Source organism: Exserohilum turcica, assembly GCF_000359705.1.
Source record: "Exserohilum turcica Et28A unplaced genomic scaffold SETTUscaffold_14, whole genome shotgun sequence".
Classification (NCBI taxonomy): Eukaryota; Fungi; Ascomycota; class Dothideomycetes; order Pleosporales; family Pleosporaceae; genus Exserohilum; species Exserohilum turcicum.
The window spans coordinates 372719-390698 of record NW_007359959.1 but is presented as its reverse complement, the minus strand read 5'-3'; the positions used below and the strand labels follow the sequence as shown (position 1 = coordinate 390698).

Below are 17980 nucleotides of genomic sequence, written 5' to 3'. Positions count from 1 at the left end.
TAGTCCCCACAGCCCCTGGCGCACCGCCCCCATCCAATCCCACACGTGAACAAGTCCCCCTCGCACGCCTTGCCTCATTCTCAATGACCCCACCCGCATCCGCATCCGCATCGCCTCCACCAAGCGCGCAGCGCAGCCCCAAACTCCCCAGCATACCACACACACACACACAACTACATCTATCGACTCCTGACGTGGAAAACAAAAACCCCATCGCACCACACCGACCGCATTAACAGCGCTAAGCCGATAAGTAGTCCTTCAACAGCAACAGCAACAACGATCCTCCTAGCAGGACATGGCATCGGAGGACCAAGCTGCCGAAACAAGGAGGACTAGGTGTATGATGCAAAAAAGGGCAAAGAAAAAAAAACAAGGCAAATATCTGCCTTGTTCGTATTCCCCACCCCCCCCCCTCGCACGTAGGTATGGGTAGGGACAAGGTCAGCAGTGCTAGTAAGTATGTACGTACCCGACGGTGAGTTTTTTTTTCGGGGTCCACGTGGCGTGGCGTGCTGCATCCGCGCTTCCGTAGGGAAGTGGGAAGGGGATGCTGGAAGGGGATGGTTTTGGCATGTTACTGACTTGTTCACTCACTCACTTACTTAACTGTACATGTGTGTGTGTGTATAACCAAGTGTGTAAGTAAATGGCTAAGGTAACCCCCCCCCCCCTGCACACCTGAGAGAAAAGAAGGGAAGAAAAAAAGAAGGCGAACCAACTAACTACGTACCCTATGTAAACCATGCGATACGGATACAACTCCGCCTACCTATCCACCGACACATGTACATATGTACGTATGTACGTATGTACGTACACGCTTAGTCCTTTGAAATGCAGTGTGCCTCCCTCCCCCGCCTACCTATGTACCCATACCTATACACGGCCCGAACCCCCCCCCCTGTCATTCCTCCGACCCTTCCCTCACACACCCAATTCCATCCACACCTGTACATACATGTATGTAATGTTCCTCCCGACCGGACACAGCACTGCGGTCAGCCTTTTCCAGCATGTGTCAGCCCTAGCTTTTAGTCCCGCATTCCGCGCCAACACTATGTAACACTAACACCCGAGTAAGAGCGAGCGAGCGGGCGGCGGAGCGTGGATGGGTAAGGAGCATAGTGCGGAGGCGCAGCACATATAGTACATGTACAGTCTCAGGCTTACTTAGGCACCAGCACCAGCACCAGCGGGACGGAAAGTCGAGGTGCAGGAATAATTTATGTATGTACTGTATGTACAGCCGGGAGGAGGAGGACTAACTAACATGTATGGCTGGAGGATTGGCGACGGGAATCCTTGTCGGGGGACTGCCATGGTAGATGGTGAGGATGACGAGTGATGAATATGCATGCATTACTTTACTCTCATTCTTTCTTTCTTTCTTTCTTTCTTTCTTTCTTTCTTTCTTTCTTTCTTTCTTTCTTTCTTTCTTTTTTCTTTCATTGCGTTTGACCCTTTTTTTTTAACATTCTGCTAGCACAGAGAGAGAGACATGTTTGGATTCAATGGGACATGGAGGATGAGGAGGAAAAAAACAAAACAAGCGTGTTATGCTTGCTGCTATGTACTTATGTGCTATGGATTCGCTGGATCGATGGTCAAACTGGATACCCCCCCCCCTTTCAACCCTTGGTTTTTTCTGGTGTTGTCTTTCTTTTTTTTGATTTGTTGGCATGGGATACGCTATATATGTAGCTTTGCATAAAAAAATTTTTTTTTTGCGAACGTACGTACGGAACGACTCTTAACGGCCGCTTTATCTGTCTCTTTCTCTCCTTTTTTTTGATACTCTATAGATGAAATGTCAAAATGTAAAGTGCGAATTTCACAGAGAGAAGGAGAGAGAAAAAAAAATCTCTCTTTTTTTTGGATATTGTCTAGTGCCATGGATGACATGAGCTGAAATGCGTTTGAGTCAAGTCGAGTCGAATCTACTAAACAGTACTGCTGCTGCTGCTGCCTAGCCTCCACTTGCAACCCCCCACACCGCGTAATCAATCCATGGCAACCAGGAAACGCGAAAAAAAAACCAAACAGAAAGAAGATTAAGAAGAAGAAGAAGAAGGACCGAAACTTGGGGGATTCATGTACAGCGGAAAATCTTTGTTTCACTTCATGGCCACTTTACCTTTTTGCCTTGGTCCTTTCACATACCTACCTCCCTCGCTTCACATCCACAGCGTAGCACACACCCCCCCCCCCAAAAAAAAGTGAAGCTGAACAGAGAAGGAAAAAAAGGGCAGACACAGCCCCCCCCCCACATGGCATACATGCGACATGAGACACACATAGCACGTGCATGCCGTCACTCGCAATCAGTCCCTCGTCAACAAGGTACCGCTCAAGTCTCTCGTCGACATTCCAGGTCGTTGGGTCGAGCATGCCAGGTCGAGTGGCGTAATCCTTCTCCAGATGCCTTCCCACATGCTCGATGCGCTCATCCCACGAATTGACGCCTTCAAAGGAGCGGGGGCAGAAAAGGCAGCTGGAGAGCGGCGGGGGGTTTCTCAGGCGGTGGCTGCAGCGCGCCTGGTGCTCGGCGAGATTGTCTTCGGTGACGGGGTACTCTTTGTGGCTGTGGGGGGACTTGTCTTTGGTCGCGGCGTGCATGCGGCGCAGGTGCTGGGTGAAGAGGTCTTTGCGGTTGAAGTCGTTGTGGTAGAACGAGTCTTCGTCGCTGGGGTCGACGGATGGCGGGCACAGGTCGCAGCGCCAGTAGCTGAGCTTGATGTGCTGAGTGCTAATGTGTCGTTTCCATTCGTTCTTGGAGGAGAATTCAGACTTGCAGCCGTAGATTCCAAAAGGACAGGGAAAGCGGCGCCGGCAGTCGGCCTGGTGGGCTGCTTCGGTGTTGCGGTTGACAGAGGATTTAGAGGACCGACGAGCTTTCTTGTCGACTTTAGTACAGACAGTAGGACTTGACGCATATGAGTCCTTCCTAGCATGCTTGCGACGCTTTAATGAATGACCTGGGCCGGTCCCCGACGCTGTAGACCGTCTTCGCTTACCAGAGCGACAAGGCGATGGGCTGTACTCGGAGTCGGAAGTGGACTCTTGGGAAAAATCGACCGGTTCGACTGATTGCGCGTCTCGCGTGGAATTTCCAATCCCCGAGTCTGAATACACCATAGGCTCTGGTGTCTCTTCCTTCTTGACGGCTCTGTGCGGGGAGTCGGGGATGGTCTCTTGTTTGACAGTGACGTCGTCATTCTCGGTCTTAGGCACAGCGGGGGTATACTCCAGTTCGCTTAGGGAGCAATTGCCTGGCAACACTGAAGCCTCGAATTGGTAGGAGATACCTTGGAATTGCTCTGTGGGTGGAAACGAATACGACATCTGCGAGTAATCCATCGGGCTGACGTACGGGCTGACGTGGTATGTGTACGGCGATGACAGCTCGTCTTGAGTGTTCTGGCTGGTATTCGAAGACGACGTGCGATCGGGCGAGGGATGCCGGAAGCAGTCGGCCGGGAACCACTGTTGCTCTGGCTGCCACTTGTATTGACCGTTCAGTGGTATGTTTGCATGCAGCATACCATCTGTGAGCGGGTACGAATCGGTCATGAAACGCTGCATGGGTGGGGCGTTTGTGCTGCCATTGCTAAAGTCATCAAGATAGGTATCCTCGTCCATGAGAAAGGGCATCTCCTGCTGCCTGTACGGCTGGATATAGCTGTCTTGGTCGGTCATCCAAAAGGGGTACCGTGAGTCTTCCATGTCGTGTGCTTGGTGCAGGTCTCCAAATGGGTGAGCTTCCATGGCGTGAGCGATAGGTTCAGCAGGCAGTATTGCCTACAAATAATGCGACACTTCAAGTCTGGACAAAGACGTGATGAAAGGGTGCGGCGCTGAGCTGCACGGAAGTCAAAAAGATGGGTTGATATGACTGAACTTTATTGCTTACTGTGTCGGTAGCACCAAATAGTCCAGACCGAGATACTAGTAGGGAAGACTGTCTGCAAGTGTGCAAGCAAAGCGTCGAGAATGGGGGCCAGAAGGAGAAATAGTTGATCAAAAGAGGCGGAGCATGGGCGGAGGAATGCAAAGTGTGTCAAGGCAGCAAACTAGGCAGCTTGCTATCGGGTTGCACTGCCCTCGACTCCGGTATGGTGTAGCCATGCTCAGGCTCTCATGGCCTACAGTGTTTTATGGGTGTATAGTCTCGCAGAGCCGCATGCAGCCACCAATGAAATTCGAGCTGCCTTGGCATGTGTTCATGCTGTCCACTTCAGCTTGACCGGTGCGCGGCCCCCCTGTCGAGCAAGCACAGCTGTCCAGCCACCACTATCTCGCTCGGGGCTTTGGCTCCTGCCGTCCATGCGGATGGTGTGAGTCGCAGGGTGAAGCTGCAAAGCGCAAGGAATGATGCCAATCAGGCAGATCGCTTCCGCATTTCGATATGGTCGAGCCCCAGCTCCAGCGGCTGCTCCGCGGACGCCCGTGTACATGATTCGCAACCGCGTCGGAAATCAAAGGCGTCGGCGACACTGGACATACGGACAGCGGGCTAACCTCGAGGCCCACCAGTTTGGACGTTGGGGGCCAAAAAAGCGACGAGCAACAGGAGGGACTGCGCGCATGCGAGCAACGAATCATCTACCCCAGACTGCCGGTAGCTCTATTGGGAGAAGGCGGCGCATGGGGGTTCGTGGCCAGTGGCTATTGTGCCACCACACCTGCATCCAGGACCTGGCTGTCCCAAGGGGTTATCTCACACAAGCGACGGCTGATGGGAGGCAGAGGTTCCGATCAAGAGGCAGCGCCATGGTGCATAGAGAGGGTGGAGGGGTGGTGGCCGTGATTGGAGCTTGTTGCATGCCTCACCAGACGAGGGGCGCGTCTGGCACGGGAGGACTCGATTGGGCGCCGAGATAGGGCGGAGCAGACAGACATACTTTACCTGACAATGCCGCGGTGATGGTGGTGGTGGTGATGCCATGTCGTCCAGGCAGAAGGAAGATTCCGCCTCGGCTGTCTCAACAAATGCGAATGTGAATGTATCCTCTGGACAGTCCCGCCGTCGCCTCACGGGCCGGGCATCATGGTGCGTTGGCGGCAGCGCATTCTATCCGATGTCATCTGGGGTGACCTGGACTTTGGGGCGCATTTGGGGGCGGAGCGTCCCGTGTGATGATGGTGACGGACGTGGACGAGGGGGGGGGCGGCTAGAAAATGTGGCGTTGAAGGACTCACAGAAAGGTCGTGCGCCCGTCTCGAGTCGACGACGACGACGACGACGCACCAAGTCCTGCTGTTACCCCTGCGTCGACGTGGTTATCGTCAAGACGCACTCACGCTCGCTGTCATCTGTCAGAAGACGATCCGGCACATCCACGCACGGGGTTCAGGTTCCTGTAATTAGCTCCTCGCAGAAGATGCCCTGCTTGCACGCTTGTCCCGGTCCCCACAGCAATCCACCTGCGTCTGCAAGCCACAGGACCACTGCCTCAAAAGCCGTACGACCGGGACACGGCGGCAGTCAGGAAATCAGGCATCGGCCACCAGACATGAGAACAGGAATGATTGACGCGGGATGATGATTTTGTGGGCCATTCCTACACACTCCAGGCCGCCACTTGACTACATGGCTGTGCGACGACGCCTACTATCTCGCCCAGCGTAGCGGCTTCACGCTCCAAGTTTGGCAACAAGCCGCTCTTCAATCCCCTCCATGATCCATCGGTGCTCCAGCACCTCGAGATTCTCAGCTTCGTTGAGGAACAGCTTGTCGGGATCCTGCTCGGGTCCCATTATGCCGCCCGCGCCTGGGTTCGCCATGGCCATCTGTTGGGTGACCTGGTTGGCGGCTACGCGACAGGGTTAGTCTGGGCCAAGCTGAAAGAAGGTTGCGAGGAGCGTACCATTGTTGCTTCCGAGGATAAAGTTATAGACAGGCTGCAGTCCAAACAGCGTCAGGAAGTACCACGACAAACTCGACACCCATCTGACGTCGAGGTCGCGGGTACCCACTCCAGACTGGAGCATGGACTTGAACTGTGGCGTCAACGGGAAGGGCAGTTTCACTGGCATGGGCGGTTAGCATGGTCCAGCTTGCTTTTGCGTGCATCCTCGCAACTGGCACGGCACCCATGACTCGGCAGCGCGCAAGCAAGCGCTCGCCTTTGGTGCACAGGGCAAGGCGAGAGTCATGCCCATTGAAGCACTTTGCGTCCACCGCAAGCCCCGTGTGCGGCGCATGCAGGAGCCAGTGTACCCGCTCCACGTGCAAGAAACCGAGCAGACTTACTAATAACGAAGCCCGAAAAAAAGGCATTGATCCAGCCCATAATCAACGTCTGCGGAATCATCATGGTCATCTGGCCCTTCATCATGCCCATCATGCCCTCCATGGCCGCAGGATCGCTCATGGGATTCGGCCTCGGTTTCCCCCTCATGTCCGGCTCAGCCAAGAACTTTCCTTCCTGGAACGCCTGCACCATGTATGCTTTGCGCGCGGCAAACGACGAGGGCGAGATGACGTGGGCGTTTGTGCGCAGGTTGACGCCGCGGACGAGCGAGCGCTGCTGGCGGATCTTCAGCAGGTCCTGTTTCTTGGGCGTGGATTGCAGCAGCGTCATGGCGTAGTGGCGGAGGATGCCCGTGAGGATCTATGGGCATTGTGAGTTGGCGAGGCGTGCGACGGAGGGAGGTTGAGCACTATGTACCATGACCACGGTGATGGGCAGCAAAATCCACCAACTGTACAATCATCAGCCATGTGCATCCCCGCAGCGAGCCCATCCGCATGACGCCAGAACATACAACAAGGCGGGATCCCTATGGATCGTCTGCACGACAGGCTGCCCCATGGTGGCGGGAGCAGCAGATGGCGAATTGCGCGAGATGGAGCGGGGGCGGAGGCGCGGAGACCAGAGTCGATGGCAGAGGCGGACGAGGCGGTGGCGGTGGTGGTGGACGTGGATGTGGATGTTCCGTCCAGCTTGCACGGAGCTGTCGCAGAGAACAAGAGAGAAGAGAGACAGCGCTCCCGCCCGCCGCTTGAGCCTCGTCTCGTCTCGCCTCGCCTCGCCTCGCTCCGGGCGGGATGGCGACCAGGGTCCGCGCGCCTTGCCCTTGTGGAAAGGTGTCCCGTCCACCAAAACCAACCAGTTTCCATACACACCATACACTCATCCCCGCAAAAAACGAGCCCTGGGCTCCACCACTCCAATCGCTCTGGTCCTGCGTGTCTCGCCCCCTCTGCTGTAGAAAAGCGTACATACGGAATCCCACACCATGTCGGCGACGCAGAAAATCGCAGTCCACTCGCTGCAAGGTACGTTTCCGTGCACATCCCGCGATGCACCACGCCCAACTTTGAAACCGTCAAAGCCGACACGTGAATCATACATGCTGATGATAGCGGATTAGATCTCAAGAGCACCACCGACGATGCGCTGCCCAATTACCTCAACAGCCTCAAGTTCAAGCAGATCCACACGCAGACCGACATCCGCCTCGTCCTGGGCTACACGGCCGTGGCCATTGCAGGCGCCCTGTTCTACTACGACTGGAAGTTTGGCTGGGAGGCCAGCAAGCCGTTTACCCTGCCCGCCGTGGTAGCGTATTTCGTGCTCAACAGCGCCTTTAGCTACTGGCTGTGGTTTGTCGAGAAGGGCGTTGTGTACGAGGGCGAGGGCAAGACGGGCAAGGTACGTTGAATTACAGAGAACATGTTCGGTGATGACCGGCAAGAAGGCTGATTGTTCGACACAGATCAGGATATCGTCATGGACTAAAAAACACATTCCCATCTATGAATGCGACGTCGTCTTCACGCCTGCGCCCTACGCCTCGAACCCCAAGCAAACGATCCACATCCGTGCCGCCATGACGCGCTGGTTCACCTCGGACGGCTACTTTGTCGCAAAGTCGTTCCAGCAGTGGCTTGCGTCGGAGATTCCCGTGGTTGGCGCCGCAGACCCGAACAATGTTGTCGAGGAGATTGGCAGGGGCAGTGCGGCGGCGGGCATGGAGCAGACACTCAATCTGAACAGCTCAAATGCCGCGGATATCCTGCAGCAGCTCAAGGCGAGTGGTGCCCAGTTTGCCAGCGGCGAGGCCCAGAGGCGGAGGTAGAGACGGCCGAGTGCGCGTTTATCTACGACTATCTGGAAAGGATGCTCACGGGTGTTGGACATTGGTACTTTTTCCACAGCGCAAGTTCTCCAGTCAAGGCGTCTGCATGTCTCGAGTATTTCCACACTGATTTCAGCCTGTTGCCAATGTTAGAGAAAAGCAGCATTAAACAATATTGATACCATTTGCGCTACCTAGGAATGCTATGCGACGATTTGGCCAATGCAGAACGCCTCCGAATGCAGATAACAACACCAACACCATCAAACTATTTAGCCTCGTCGTTTCCCCTCAAGTATCCAATCCCGTCTTGTGTCCCAACTACTTCATGTACCACTACTCCTGCTCAAGCATGGGCAACACCTCGAGTTCTCGTTGTATGATTCTCTCAAACTCCTCTCGGTCGATCCCCGAAGCCCTCGCTAGGCGAAACAGGCTCTTGATATCCGTGCTGATGTGCTGCTTGATCGCCAGTTCTGCCTGACTGTTGCTCTCTGCCCTCTGCTCAAGCCTCTCGATCGAGTTACTGGAAGCCGACGAAGCGGGCCGGGGGTGGTTTAGCACGTCGACCGTGTTCTGGTCCTGGCCGATGGTGCCAAGGTGTACGGCGCTGTCGTTGCCGTGAATGCCGTCGCCGGTGATGAGTCCGTTTCTATATGCTGGTGGCATCGAGGAATCGTAGCCATTGGGACCAAGATTGGACGTATCGAGAGGCTCTGTTTGGGGCGCACGAGCATAGTCCAGGGTGTTGCCGTTCAGCGTAGTCTCTCCCGCCGCCGGGCTCTCTTCGTCAGGGTCGTGGGCGTCAAGCGCTGGCTGCACTTCAGAGGCATAGCGCGCGAAATACTCGAGCTCGGATTGCGTAGGGCCTACTTGGGTTCGGCCAGTGTTTGCAGGCGCAGGAGAGCGCCTTGTCTGCGGTGTTTGCCCCGGAGTCTGGTCGTACGCAGCCCAGTACGAGCCATCGTCTTCCTCTTCCTCGACCGCTGGTTCTGGCTGGACGGCCTCTGGCTGCAGTTTGACACCGTTGCTCTTCACAAAGCTGGATTTCCGCCGGAAGCCTGCCTCGTCTGCCTCGTTGGTGCTCTCGAACCACTCTGTGCCGTCTTCGGCGTCTGCGATTCCTCGTAGCTCAGCCAGTAGCCAACGGCTTCCCCCTTCGCCACCTGTGCACCACAGATAGGTCGGTATGATTCCGTATTCGCCTAGCACCAGCCTCGCATGCAGTGTCTCGGCATCTGACCGCCGGTAGAGTATCTTGTCTGGCTCCTCGACCTCGATCTCGCCCGAAGACGGGTGTGGCTCGACGCTTATCCTGGCAATGGCTTCTGGAAGCCGTGACGCAACTTCTGGGTCCCAGCACAGCAGAGGCAGCCATTCGCTCGAGGAAAGAAGCTGGACTCGCTGACGAAGAATGGGCGAGAGGAGGGGAAGAAGACCCGGGGGTACTTCTTTGGAAGCGGTTGCTGTCGACAGGCAGGCGAGTAGGGGTGGGAGGAGCTCCCTCGCGTCCGGCCGCGGAATGGTTTGGTTAAGTCCAGGCATTGCTGCAGCGCGGGCAAGACGTAAAATATGGAGCTGGGCGTGTGCTGTTCAGCAGAGCTAACAGTGTACTCCTGCAGGATCCAGAGGAAATATATTCGCCGCGTGCAGATGGCAACTATGGTTGTTGTCTTTCACGTGCGAAAAAGGGCGAAAAATGCGTAACGTGAGCGTCTCAAGATGTGTACTTTTTCTCGGTACAGTCGAGGCTATGCGTCCAATTCGAGGGCAGGCGAAATAATTGCCCTGAGGGTCAAAGGAGAACTTAGGGGTTTTGTTCGGTTGGTAGTGCTGAGTCCGTGGTACTGAGTTAGTCCGGTGACGCTGTCACATGCGAATGCAGTGCGCAGAGAGGCTCGTGGGCGGTGAGGCGGGGAAGGACAAAAGTGGCGAATCCCGAATGGCAGCAAACAGGCCGCAGAAAGAAATCGAGGAAGAAGAAGGAAGAGAAAAGGAAAGGCACGACGCCGCCTGAGACACTTGTCGTGGCATTTTTGCGGCCAGATGGGATACGGGCAGCAAGTGGATGCTTCTGCTGTCTTAGTCTCCGTTCCGCCGAAGGTAGATTACCGTTACCGCTGGAAAGCGTACCGATCGCGCTTGCCGTCATGTCGACTACAGGGCCAGGCCAGGCCCCCTCACGCAGAACGGCGTAGTCTCACGTCCATATCGACACGGCACCGGATTGACACAGCGCCTGCTTTTCGCTGGGCATGCGCAACAGCATCTAGAGGCGACAGAACGAGTTGATCTGGCCCTGCAGCAAAGGCTCCCACGCGCTCTGATGGCGACTTACCCCGACGCCGCCATGGCAGAAGAGAGCCAGGGACGGACTCCGATATTTCGAGCGACACTCCCAACACAAACAAATACAACTCCGAAAAACAGGGCGACATTTGAGATTCGGAGCGGCATTGGGAATTCGTTGACGTCAGCTTTGCAGTTGACAGGCAGACAGACGGAGACAGCGGGTACCTGAGAATACTGATAGTCGTTGTGCAGCAGCTGAAGCTCCCCGCCAACGCCAGACATGACGACTCCAGCACCAGCACCAACACCAGCACCAGCACCAGCACCAGAGCTATACAACAATGTGCAGTCAAGTGTCCCCACCGGAGCGACTTGGATTGGCCAGCACCGCGGGCGCGCTGCGACAGACTTTCAGCGAATTGCCGCTCGCCGTCTCGGGGATTGCATAGCCCGCCTTTGCATTTGCTTTGGCAGCACAAGCACAAGCGACGCCTTGTTTCAAGGCCGCTGCCTTTCGGGGCACGGCTGTGAGCTGCCGCTTTGCTGAGTCTGCCATGCTGCTCGCCCACCGCTATTACTACATATGCGTATGACATACATGCTGGATGCCCCCCCAGACCGGGCCCAGACGACGGCAGGCCTGGCTGCTGCCATATTCCCGAGAAGCCCCACCACCCTCCCACCATCTGGGGCGCTATCCGGCGTCGCCCAAAGCATGCGACTGGGGCCAGCAGCCAGCTTATTACCCACTTGCCCGCTTGCGCCGTGGCTGGAGAAGCTTCACCTCGAGGCGTGGCTGAAGGCGGGCAGGGGCTGGTGCTGATGCTGGTCATTGCATCACATCGCACGCATCCTAGACGACGCCTTGGCTGGTCTTTATATATAGCAGCACCGCCAGCGGCTGCACGCCTGTTAAGCGCCAGCATATGCGGGTGGGCAGCGCCAAGGGACGTCGTGTGTTGTGAACAGCAAAAAGAGCTCTCTGCACCGGCCGTCTGTTGTTCAGTGGACAACCAGAGCCGCTCCGCAGAGGAATACCAACACCAGTTTCTCCATCAGGTATGAGAATGGAGACATAGCCACCCGCTCGCCCCATTGCCAGCCCCCTGCTCCCGCCTCTGTATAGCACCTGAGGCTGTGTGCCCTTTGCATCAAGCTTGCCAAGACCGTGTCACGCATCTGCAAATCTGCCTTGAGCCGCCAGTCAAGCTCACGGCGGCCGTCGCACCGTCGCGCTTGTCTTCAGTCGACCTGCACATCGCTCGCGACCTTTTTTTCTCCTCGCAAACGCCAGACTAGCCTGCGCCCGCATTGTCGCGACAACACGCACAAGGCCAGCTTGGCGTGCGTCCCCTCTACCCCGGCCCTACCATTTTGGATATCTTGGGGGAAATCAGCCTTGACTGGGGCGTCCAACTCTCTCTCCCACGTTGCTGCGGCTGGCTCCACTGCCGACTTGGAAATTCACGCTGCCTCTGCCAACCGACTCGAGAACTTGGGAGCTTCTCCTGTTGCTCGCGCCCTCTTGTCCGCGTCTGCTCACAATCCGTTCTGCGCCTGTCGATAGCTTAAAGCGCCGGCGCTGCCTCTAGCCACAACGGCTGCCGCGTTCCGTCCTGCGCAAGGCAGATCATCACCCAGCATCCATCTTCAGCCGTCTGGCCTCTTTCGCCTTCGGCCTCGCCGCGACATTTCCCCTCCCACGTTCTGCCTTTGGCCCAGTCTGTTTGCGCGTGTAGAGGCGTTGCGACACCTACCCCTCCTTCTCTTCTGGCACTTTGGCTTCCGCATTACCCCCATTAGTCACCCGTCAGGCAGCATTATGCCACCCTGAACAGCCATCCAGAGTCACGTTACCCTTCGGCGTCACCTTGTCTGTCGCCACGTTCTGTTGATCCCTGCACACCCAACTTGCCGTTAAGTCAGCCTTCTGGCCGTTTAGCGCAGTCGGGGGGAACGATGCAGGTCGATACTCATACACAGCCCTACCAAGATCCTCGCCGCCAGCAACGCCACCCCCAGGATGTGCAGGCTAACGGCTATGCTTCCGCCCTTGCTGCCGGCAACCTCTTAATGCCAGAGGCACAAGGCACATTTACCTTTTCTGCCGAGCCTGCGTCAATGGTATACGATGGGTCCATGGTATCCTCCAGTACACCTGGGCAAGACTCCATCTTCACTCCCAACATTGGATCTTCTCTTGACTCTTCATTACATCCGGACATGCCATACCCACCACCAAACACGTACAACCAATCCCAAATCTATGGTCTTTCTCCAAACTCCTGCTACGGAAACGGCCAAAGCATTTCGCCCCAACACTCGGTAGAGCACTTCAGCCCCGAGGCCGGGTACTCGAGTGACGGCAATTATCAAGACCCCAGCACTTGTCCGACACCAAACTTCAACGCGAACATTCTGGACGAGTTCTCCGCGCTCAACTTTGCCGAAAGCAGCTCGAACACCAACTTCCCACCCTTCCAAGGAAACGATGACCTGTCGGTCTTGACCCCAAACACCCTGAACATGTACAACGCCCAGGCAGCGATGGCCCATAGTTATACTTCACTGGATCCCCATCAGCAGCTACTCACGCCCAGCATGACTAACACCTCCAGTCCGGCAATGGTTGATGAGAGCTCTACATTCCCTTCAACACAGTATAATGGGCATGCAGCAACACCACCAAACCATGCGACTCATCTCCAGCACTCGACGCCCATGAAGCCGATGCAAAGCCCATCACAGACAAGCAGCCCCGGACATGTACCACCAGTAAACATCCAGCCCCTTACGCGCCACTTGACGAGCCCAATCGTACGCGTTGAGAACTACAGCAGCAGAGAGGGATCGCCGTCGCGCTCAGACAACAGCAGATCTATTAGCAGGCGAAGCTTCAGTAGCCGGCACTCCGGCAACCATCTATCCCCCTATGCGCACAATGACATTTCCGACGACGAATCGGAATCACACGAACGCTATTATATCCAGTCAGTCGCTAGTAGGCCTGAGCGGAACGAAGATGGATCATGGCTGTCACCTGAAGGATCTGGTCAAACAGGTCTTAATCCGGACGACCGCCGGAAGATGGGAGATGCATGGATTCCAAGCATAGAGGAGATTGCCGAACAACGATCCAAGGACGAAAAGAAATTGGAAGTGCAAGAATGGCTCACAAAAAGTGAGGTAGGAAGCGAGGCAGGAGACGTGCCGCCTGCGAACAACTTGCTGAAGCCTTTTACCGGCCGACGCAGAGCCAAGAGCCACAATGACATTCAACGACAAGCGCCGCCTGGTAGCTTTGGTCTCGGCGTCCGTACAGACTTTGGTCGTATTGACGACTCTGGGATACCTGGACCTGGTGTCTACATTGATGAGCGAAGCGATTTCGGCGACTACGATTACGAAGATGATGAGTCACTAGAGCCTGAATCACCGCCTGCCGCAATCGATGTTGGCGCAAGTCATATTGAAAACTCCTACTTTCCACCGACGCATGAGACCATTTCAAAGGTTGGTGGTGTGGTAAAGCCATGGGTTGATGTACCCTTGCAGCCATCACAGTCATCAAGCCCTTCTGCTCGCTACCAACCACCTACCTCGAACGCTGCCATGATGCGATTCCGACTACGAGCAAAGGACATTGAACAAGCCTCACTTGCTGTCACTGTCGGATCACGTCGTCTCAGCGAATCTGATCTTGGTAGCATTCGCGCCGCACCGGGTGTGGTAAAGCTGATTGAACCTGATCCGAAGAAGAGTAAAGAGCGCCAACGCCGCCCGAGTTTCTTGGATACTATCCTTCCCAAGCGTGTCCCAAGCAATTTGCTAAAACGCAAGAGCAGCATACCTGTGCAGCCATCGGATGCCTCGTCGGACAAGTCGAAAGAACCTACCATGGAGAAACCAAAGCGTATGAGTAGTTGGGGTCGTCCAAAATCACCTCGAGTGGACACCAATCTCAGCAGTGGTAACAAAGATGGCGGCCCAGCAAGTTCCACGGGTCTGACTGTAGCGGCGCCTGCGCCATGGTACAAGGATCCAAGGAATGTTATCAAACGCTCTCGGAGCAGGAGTGACATTGGCAGGTCACCAGGCCTCGCAGAACTTATGACACAGCATGGGGGTCCGCCAATGCCCATGCTTGCCTCCCCACTTGCAGACACAGAGGCTACGAAGCCTTCGGCACAGCCAAGTCCAGCTGGGGATGAGGATGATGATGACCATGAGCCAGTGACAATGGACCTCACGGTTCGCACAGACCCCATCATTCCGACCTCCGAGGGCTTCAAGGCCAACGCTCGACAGCTCAATCCACGCCTGGATGAGTTCATGGTCGAACGTATCGCTCAAGAGCAGATGAGAAGGTACAAAAGACTGCTGGAGTTTAAGGTGAAGCATTTGAATGCCGTACAAAATAAGAAGTGCGCATCAGGAAGCTTTTGTACAGATCTTGGCGGACAAGCCAAACTTCTTCCTCCACGAACAGGAGCCAAGGACACTGATGGCCCATTCATCGGCTTTCAGGTCGGTGCTCCAGGTTCGTCTGACGATGATGGTGAGCATTTGGTCGAGGGAAATATTGCACCTGCCGCATTCCCTTCTGGAGTACCCCTTCCTCCAGTGAAGCGCCTTCCTGCTGAGTTTGAATGTCCTTTGTGCTTCAAAGTGAAGAAATTCTACAAGCCGTCAGACTGGACCAAGCACGTACACGAAGACGTGCAACCCTTCACGTGCACATTTCCAAACTGTGGTGAACCAAAGTCATTCAAGCGCAAGGCTGATTGGGTTCGACACGAAAACGAGCGGCACCGCCAGCTTGAAAACTGGACATGCCAGATTGCTGACTGCAACCACGTATGCTATCGCAAAGACAATTTTGTGCAGCATCTCGTCCGCGAGCACAAGATTGCCGAGCCCCGACAACGCACCGGCCGATCTGGCAACAAGGACGCTCCATCAACGAATGACCAAGGTGAGTTGGATAGCAGCCAAGACTTCAGCAAATGTTAACGCTTGCATAGAAGATGTTTGGGCCATTGTTGAACGATGCCGTCGCGACACGGCAAAGCAGCCCAAGGATGAGCCATGCAGATTTTGTGGCAATATTTGCAATAGCTGGAAGAAACTGACGGTGCACCTTGCAAAGCACATGGAGCAAATCAGCATGCCTATCCTTCCCCTTGTTGATCAAAAGCAGCTCAACGCCGACAGTATCATCAGCCCTGTCGTCGAGCTACCGGAGAACAGAAGGCTTTCCCACACGCATACGCGATCATCCATGGACAGTCCAGGGCAGAGCAATCCTAGTTTGGCATATGCACCTGGCGTGGACCCCAACAGTCTTTACCCTCAGGACTCGAAGGCACAAATGGCATCTGCTACGATGCAAACCTATCCCCCGCCACAGATGGCACTACCGTCAAGTCAAGTCAGTGGATACAACGGCTATACTGCAAGCAATGCAAGCCAGTTTTCGCAGCAGACCTATCCAGGGCTGCAGGGCCCCTCGAAACTGCCGGTTGGCTATTCCAATGGGCTGCAGCTTCCCAGCCAGTCATACCAGAACAGCAACATGCAGAGCGGAATACAGCAATATGGGATGACGCCGGTAAGCACTGTTCAACAACAGCAGCAGTCCATGTACACCGACTCTCCTGTTGAGACGACCATGATACCCTTTCCTTCTTATTACACTCAGGAATCTCAAGGCTTGACGACGGAGATGCCGAACATGAGCTACGACAGCAGCAGCGAAATGCCATACCAGCAGAACAGCACTTATACTGCCATGGCGTATCTAACGGCACAACACCACTATCAATACCAGCAGCAGCCATAGGGAAAATGGAAGAGGTTGGGCAGCACGTGATTTGTTTAGCACATGCGACTTTGCGATGGACAGGCGGTTGGTTTGTATTTTTTGTCTTGTTGATGATGATTAGTTACGATATCCACTCTTGCGCTTTGGAGGATCCAGTCATGTTTAGGGAGCGATTCTGGTTTAGATGTGGAAACGTCTCGTATCGTGTTCAGGCTGGGGTGGCTGCGATAAAGCATGGGGGGAGGGGGGGACAGTTGACTTGGATTGCATCATAGACTCTGCATTTCTTTTTTCAGGCACATGAGACTTGACGGCAGCGTTTGTTCTTTGGATACATAGTAATGAAAAAGGGTTGGTCCTACAGCTGCAACTGCGAGGGACGTCAGACGGGCCACCACTGGGCCACCCCCCAGGCGTACGGCGGACTCTTACACTACAAAGGTCGGAAACCAAATCGCGAACGCTAAATCGCAAAAACTGTAATAGCTATATAACTTTAGAACCTATTTTTAGTACTTATTTCTTTAAACTTATTTTATATACTAAAAATAAGTACTAACGTCGTTCATAAGCGAGTTAGTTACCTAAGCGAGTTAGTCACTCCCCACTAGCGCGTTAACGTTAACACGTTATTATAGTCTTTTATTATAGTTAATAAACTATTATAATATACTAAATTAATTATTAGAATCGCTACTATTATTTATACTATCTATCTTAACTACGTAAGTATAAGTGTTATATCAAGTCTACTTACAACGCCCGCACTGCCACTCTCCTTACACCCTCTTTAACGCACTCTTACTATTACTATAACTACTACCTGCCTATTTAGCTAATACTTTTTATACTTTGCCTATAGTAAGAGTCTCTTCTATCTATACGTATCGCCACTTATAGCTCTTACACTTATTTACTATGTCTAGAGCCTCTTAAAGAGTAGCTACCTTCTCTCTTATAAGCGTTATCTTATATACTATTTACTAAGCCTCTTTACTTAGCTATATAACCTTCTTATTAAGAGAATTCATAAAAGACCTAAGGCGGTTTCTTACTCTCTATTAAATAAGAGTACTTTAAACCTTAACCTTACGCGCGTTACGTAGTGTTTACGCCTACTAGGCGGCTATCTATTATAGTAATTATATAGGTGTCTGCACTACTACATTAAGTTTAGATAGCATAGCCTATAGGTTGTGTAGGACTAGACTAGCGCTTCTAAAGCTAGCTTAGATATTCTCTTTCGTGATAGACTGCTTAAAAGCAGTCTTAAAGGCTAGTAGAAAGGTCTCTTTACTAATATAGTAGGTGCGGTTGCGTGCTAAGCCTAAAATAGCGTTGCTATACTTACGCTTTAATAGCAAAAAGTAGGCAACGTTAAGAGGCTATAATAGGTAAGACAAGTGTGTAGGTATGTAGAGAAGCATAATATTCTTCTCCTTGCAAAGATCCTAGAAATTAATAGAGTAGTAGCTCTTATAGCTATTAATAATAAGTAGTTAATACCTACCTATAGTAAAGCTCTTTATATAGGTATCAAAGTGCTCTAACTAGGCAAGACTAAGCTAATTATTCGTCTAGCTATTAGAACTAACTTTAAGAACCTAGTTAGTAGGCAAATTCTTAAACTAGACGTTAATAAGCACATTACTTACAAAGGTAATAAAGGGTGGTATTTAGCAACCTAACGTGCCTACGCCTTAGATTATAGTAACCTACTTATAGTCGCCTAGCTATATCTGCTTCTTTTTCTTATATCTTTCTAACACTATAATT

General features: G+C 53.6%; 6 protein-coding genes across 6 annotated transcripts; 2 read left to right on the top strand and 4 right to left on the bottom strand.

Moving 5' to 3' along the window:
• Positions 1-2163: 2163 nt before the first annotated feature.
• SETTUDRAFT_148250 (uncharacterized protein) lies at positions 2164-4004 on the bottom strand (the record flags this gene model as incomplete). Its single annotated transcript, XM_008025271.1, has 2 exons — positions 3914-4004; positions 2164-3862 (listed from the first exon to the last, which is right to left on the bottom strand). The coding sequence occupies exon 2, from the start codon at positions 3766-3768 to the stop codon at positions 2164-2166; it is 1605 nt and encodes a 534-aa protein (XP_008023462.1). The 5' UTR covers positions 3769-3862; positions 3914-4004.
• Positions 4005-5543: 1539 nt separating this feature from the next.
• On the bottom strand, positions 5544-6942 carry SETTUDRAFT_168042 (uncharacterized protein). Its single transcript, XM_008025270.1, has 5 exons — positions 6772-6942; positions 6675-6708; positions 6257-6617; positions 5871-6032; positions 5544-5816 (listed from the first exon to the last, which is right to left on the bottom strand). Exons 1-5 carry the CDS (start codon positions 6816-6818, stop codon positions 5638-5640), a joined length of 783 nt encoding a protein of 260 aa, XP_008023461.1. The 5' UTR covers positions 6819-6942; the 3' UTR covers positions 5544-5637.
• Positions 6943-7151: 209 nt separating this feature from the next.
• SETTUDRAFT_168041 (uncharacterized protein) lies at positions 7152-8347 on the top strand. The gene is made up of 3 exons (XM_008025269.1): positions 7152-7285; positions 7381-7661; positions 7726-8347. The coding sequence occupies exons 1-3, from the start codon at positions 7246-7248 to the stop codon at positions 8086-8088; spliced, it is 684 nt and encodes a 227-aa protein (XP_008023460.1). The 5' UTR covers positions 7152-7245; the 3' UTR covers positions 8089-8347.
• Positions 8348-8424: 77 nt separating this feature from the next.
• On the bottom strand, positions 8425-9633 carry SETTUDRAFT_106214 (uncharacterized protein; the record flags this gene model as incomplete). Its single annotated transcript, XM_008025268.1, has 1 exon — positions 8425-9633. One exon carries the CDS (start codon positions 9631-9633, stop codon positions 8425-8427), a length of 1209 nt encoding a protein of 402 aa, XP_008023459.1.
• A 655-nt stretch (positions 9634-10288) lies between these two features.
• Positions 10289-11034, bottom strand: SETTUDRAFT_38111 (uncharacterized protein; the record flags this gene model as incomplete). The annotated part of the gene is made up of 3 exons (XM_008025133.1): positions 10289-10337; positions 10427-10711; positions 10979-11034. The coding sequence occupies 3 exons, from the start codon at positions 11032-11034 to the stop codon at positions 10289-10291; spliced, it is 390 nt and encodes a 129-aa protein (XP_008023324.1).
• A 1305-nt stretch (positions 11035-12339) lies between these two features.
• SETTUDRAFT_106070 (uncharacterized protein) lies at positions 12340-16222 on the top strand (the record flags this gene model as incomplete). Its single annotated transcript, XM_008025267.1, has 2 exons — positions 12340-15355; positions 15405-16222. The coding sequence occupies 2 exons, from the start codon at positions 12340-12342 to the stop codon at positions 16220-16222; spliced, it is 3834 nt and encodes a 1277-aa protein (XP_008023458.1).
• Positions 16223-17980: the final 1758 nt, after the last annotated feature.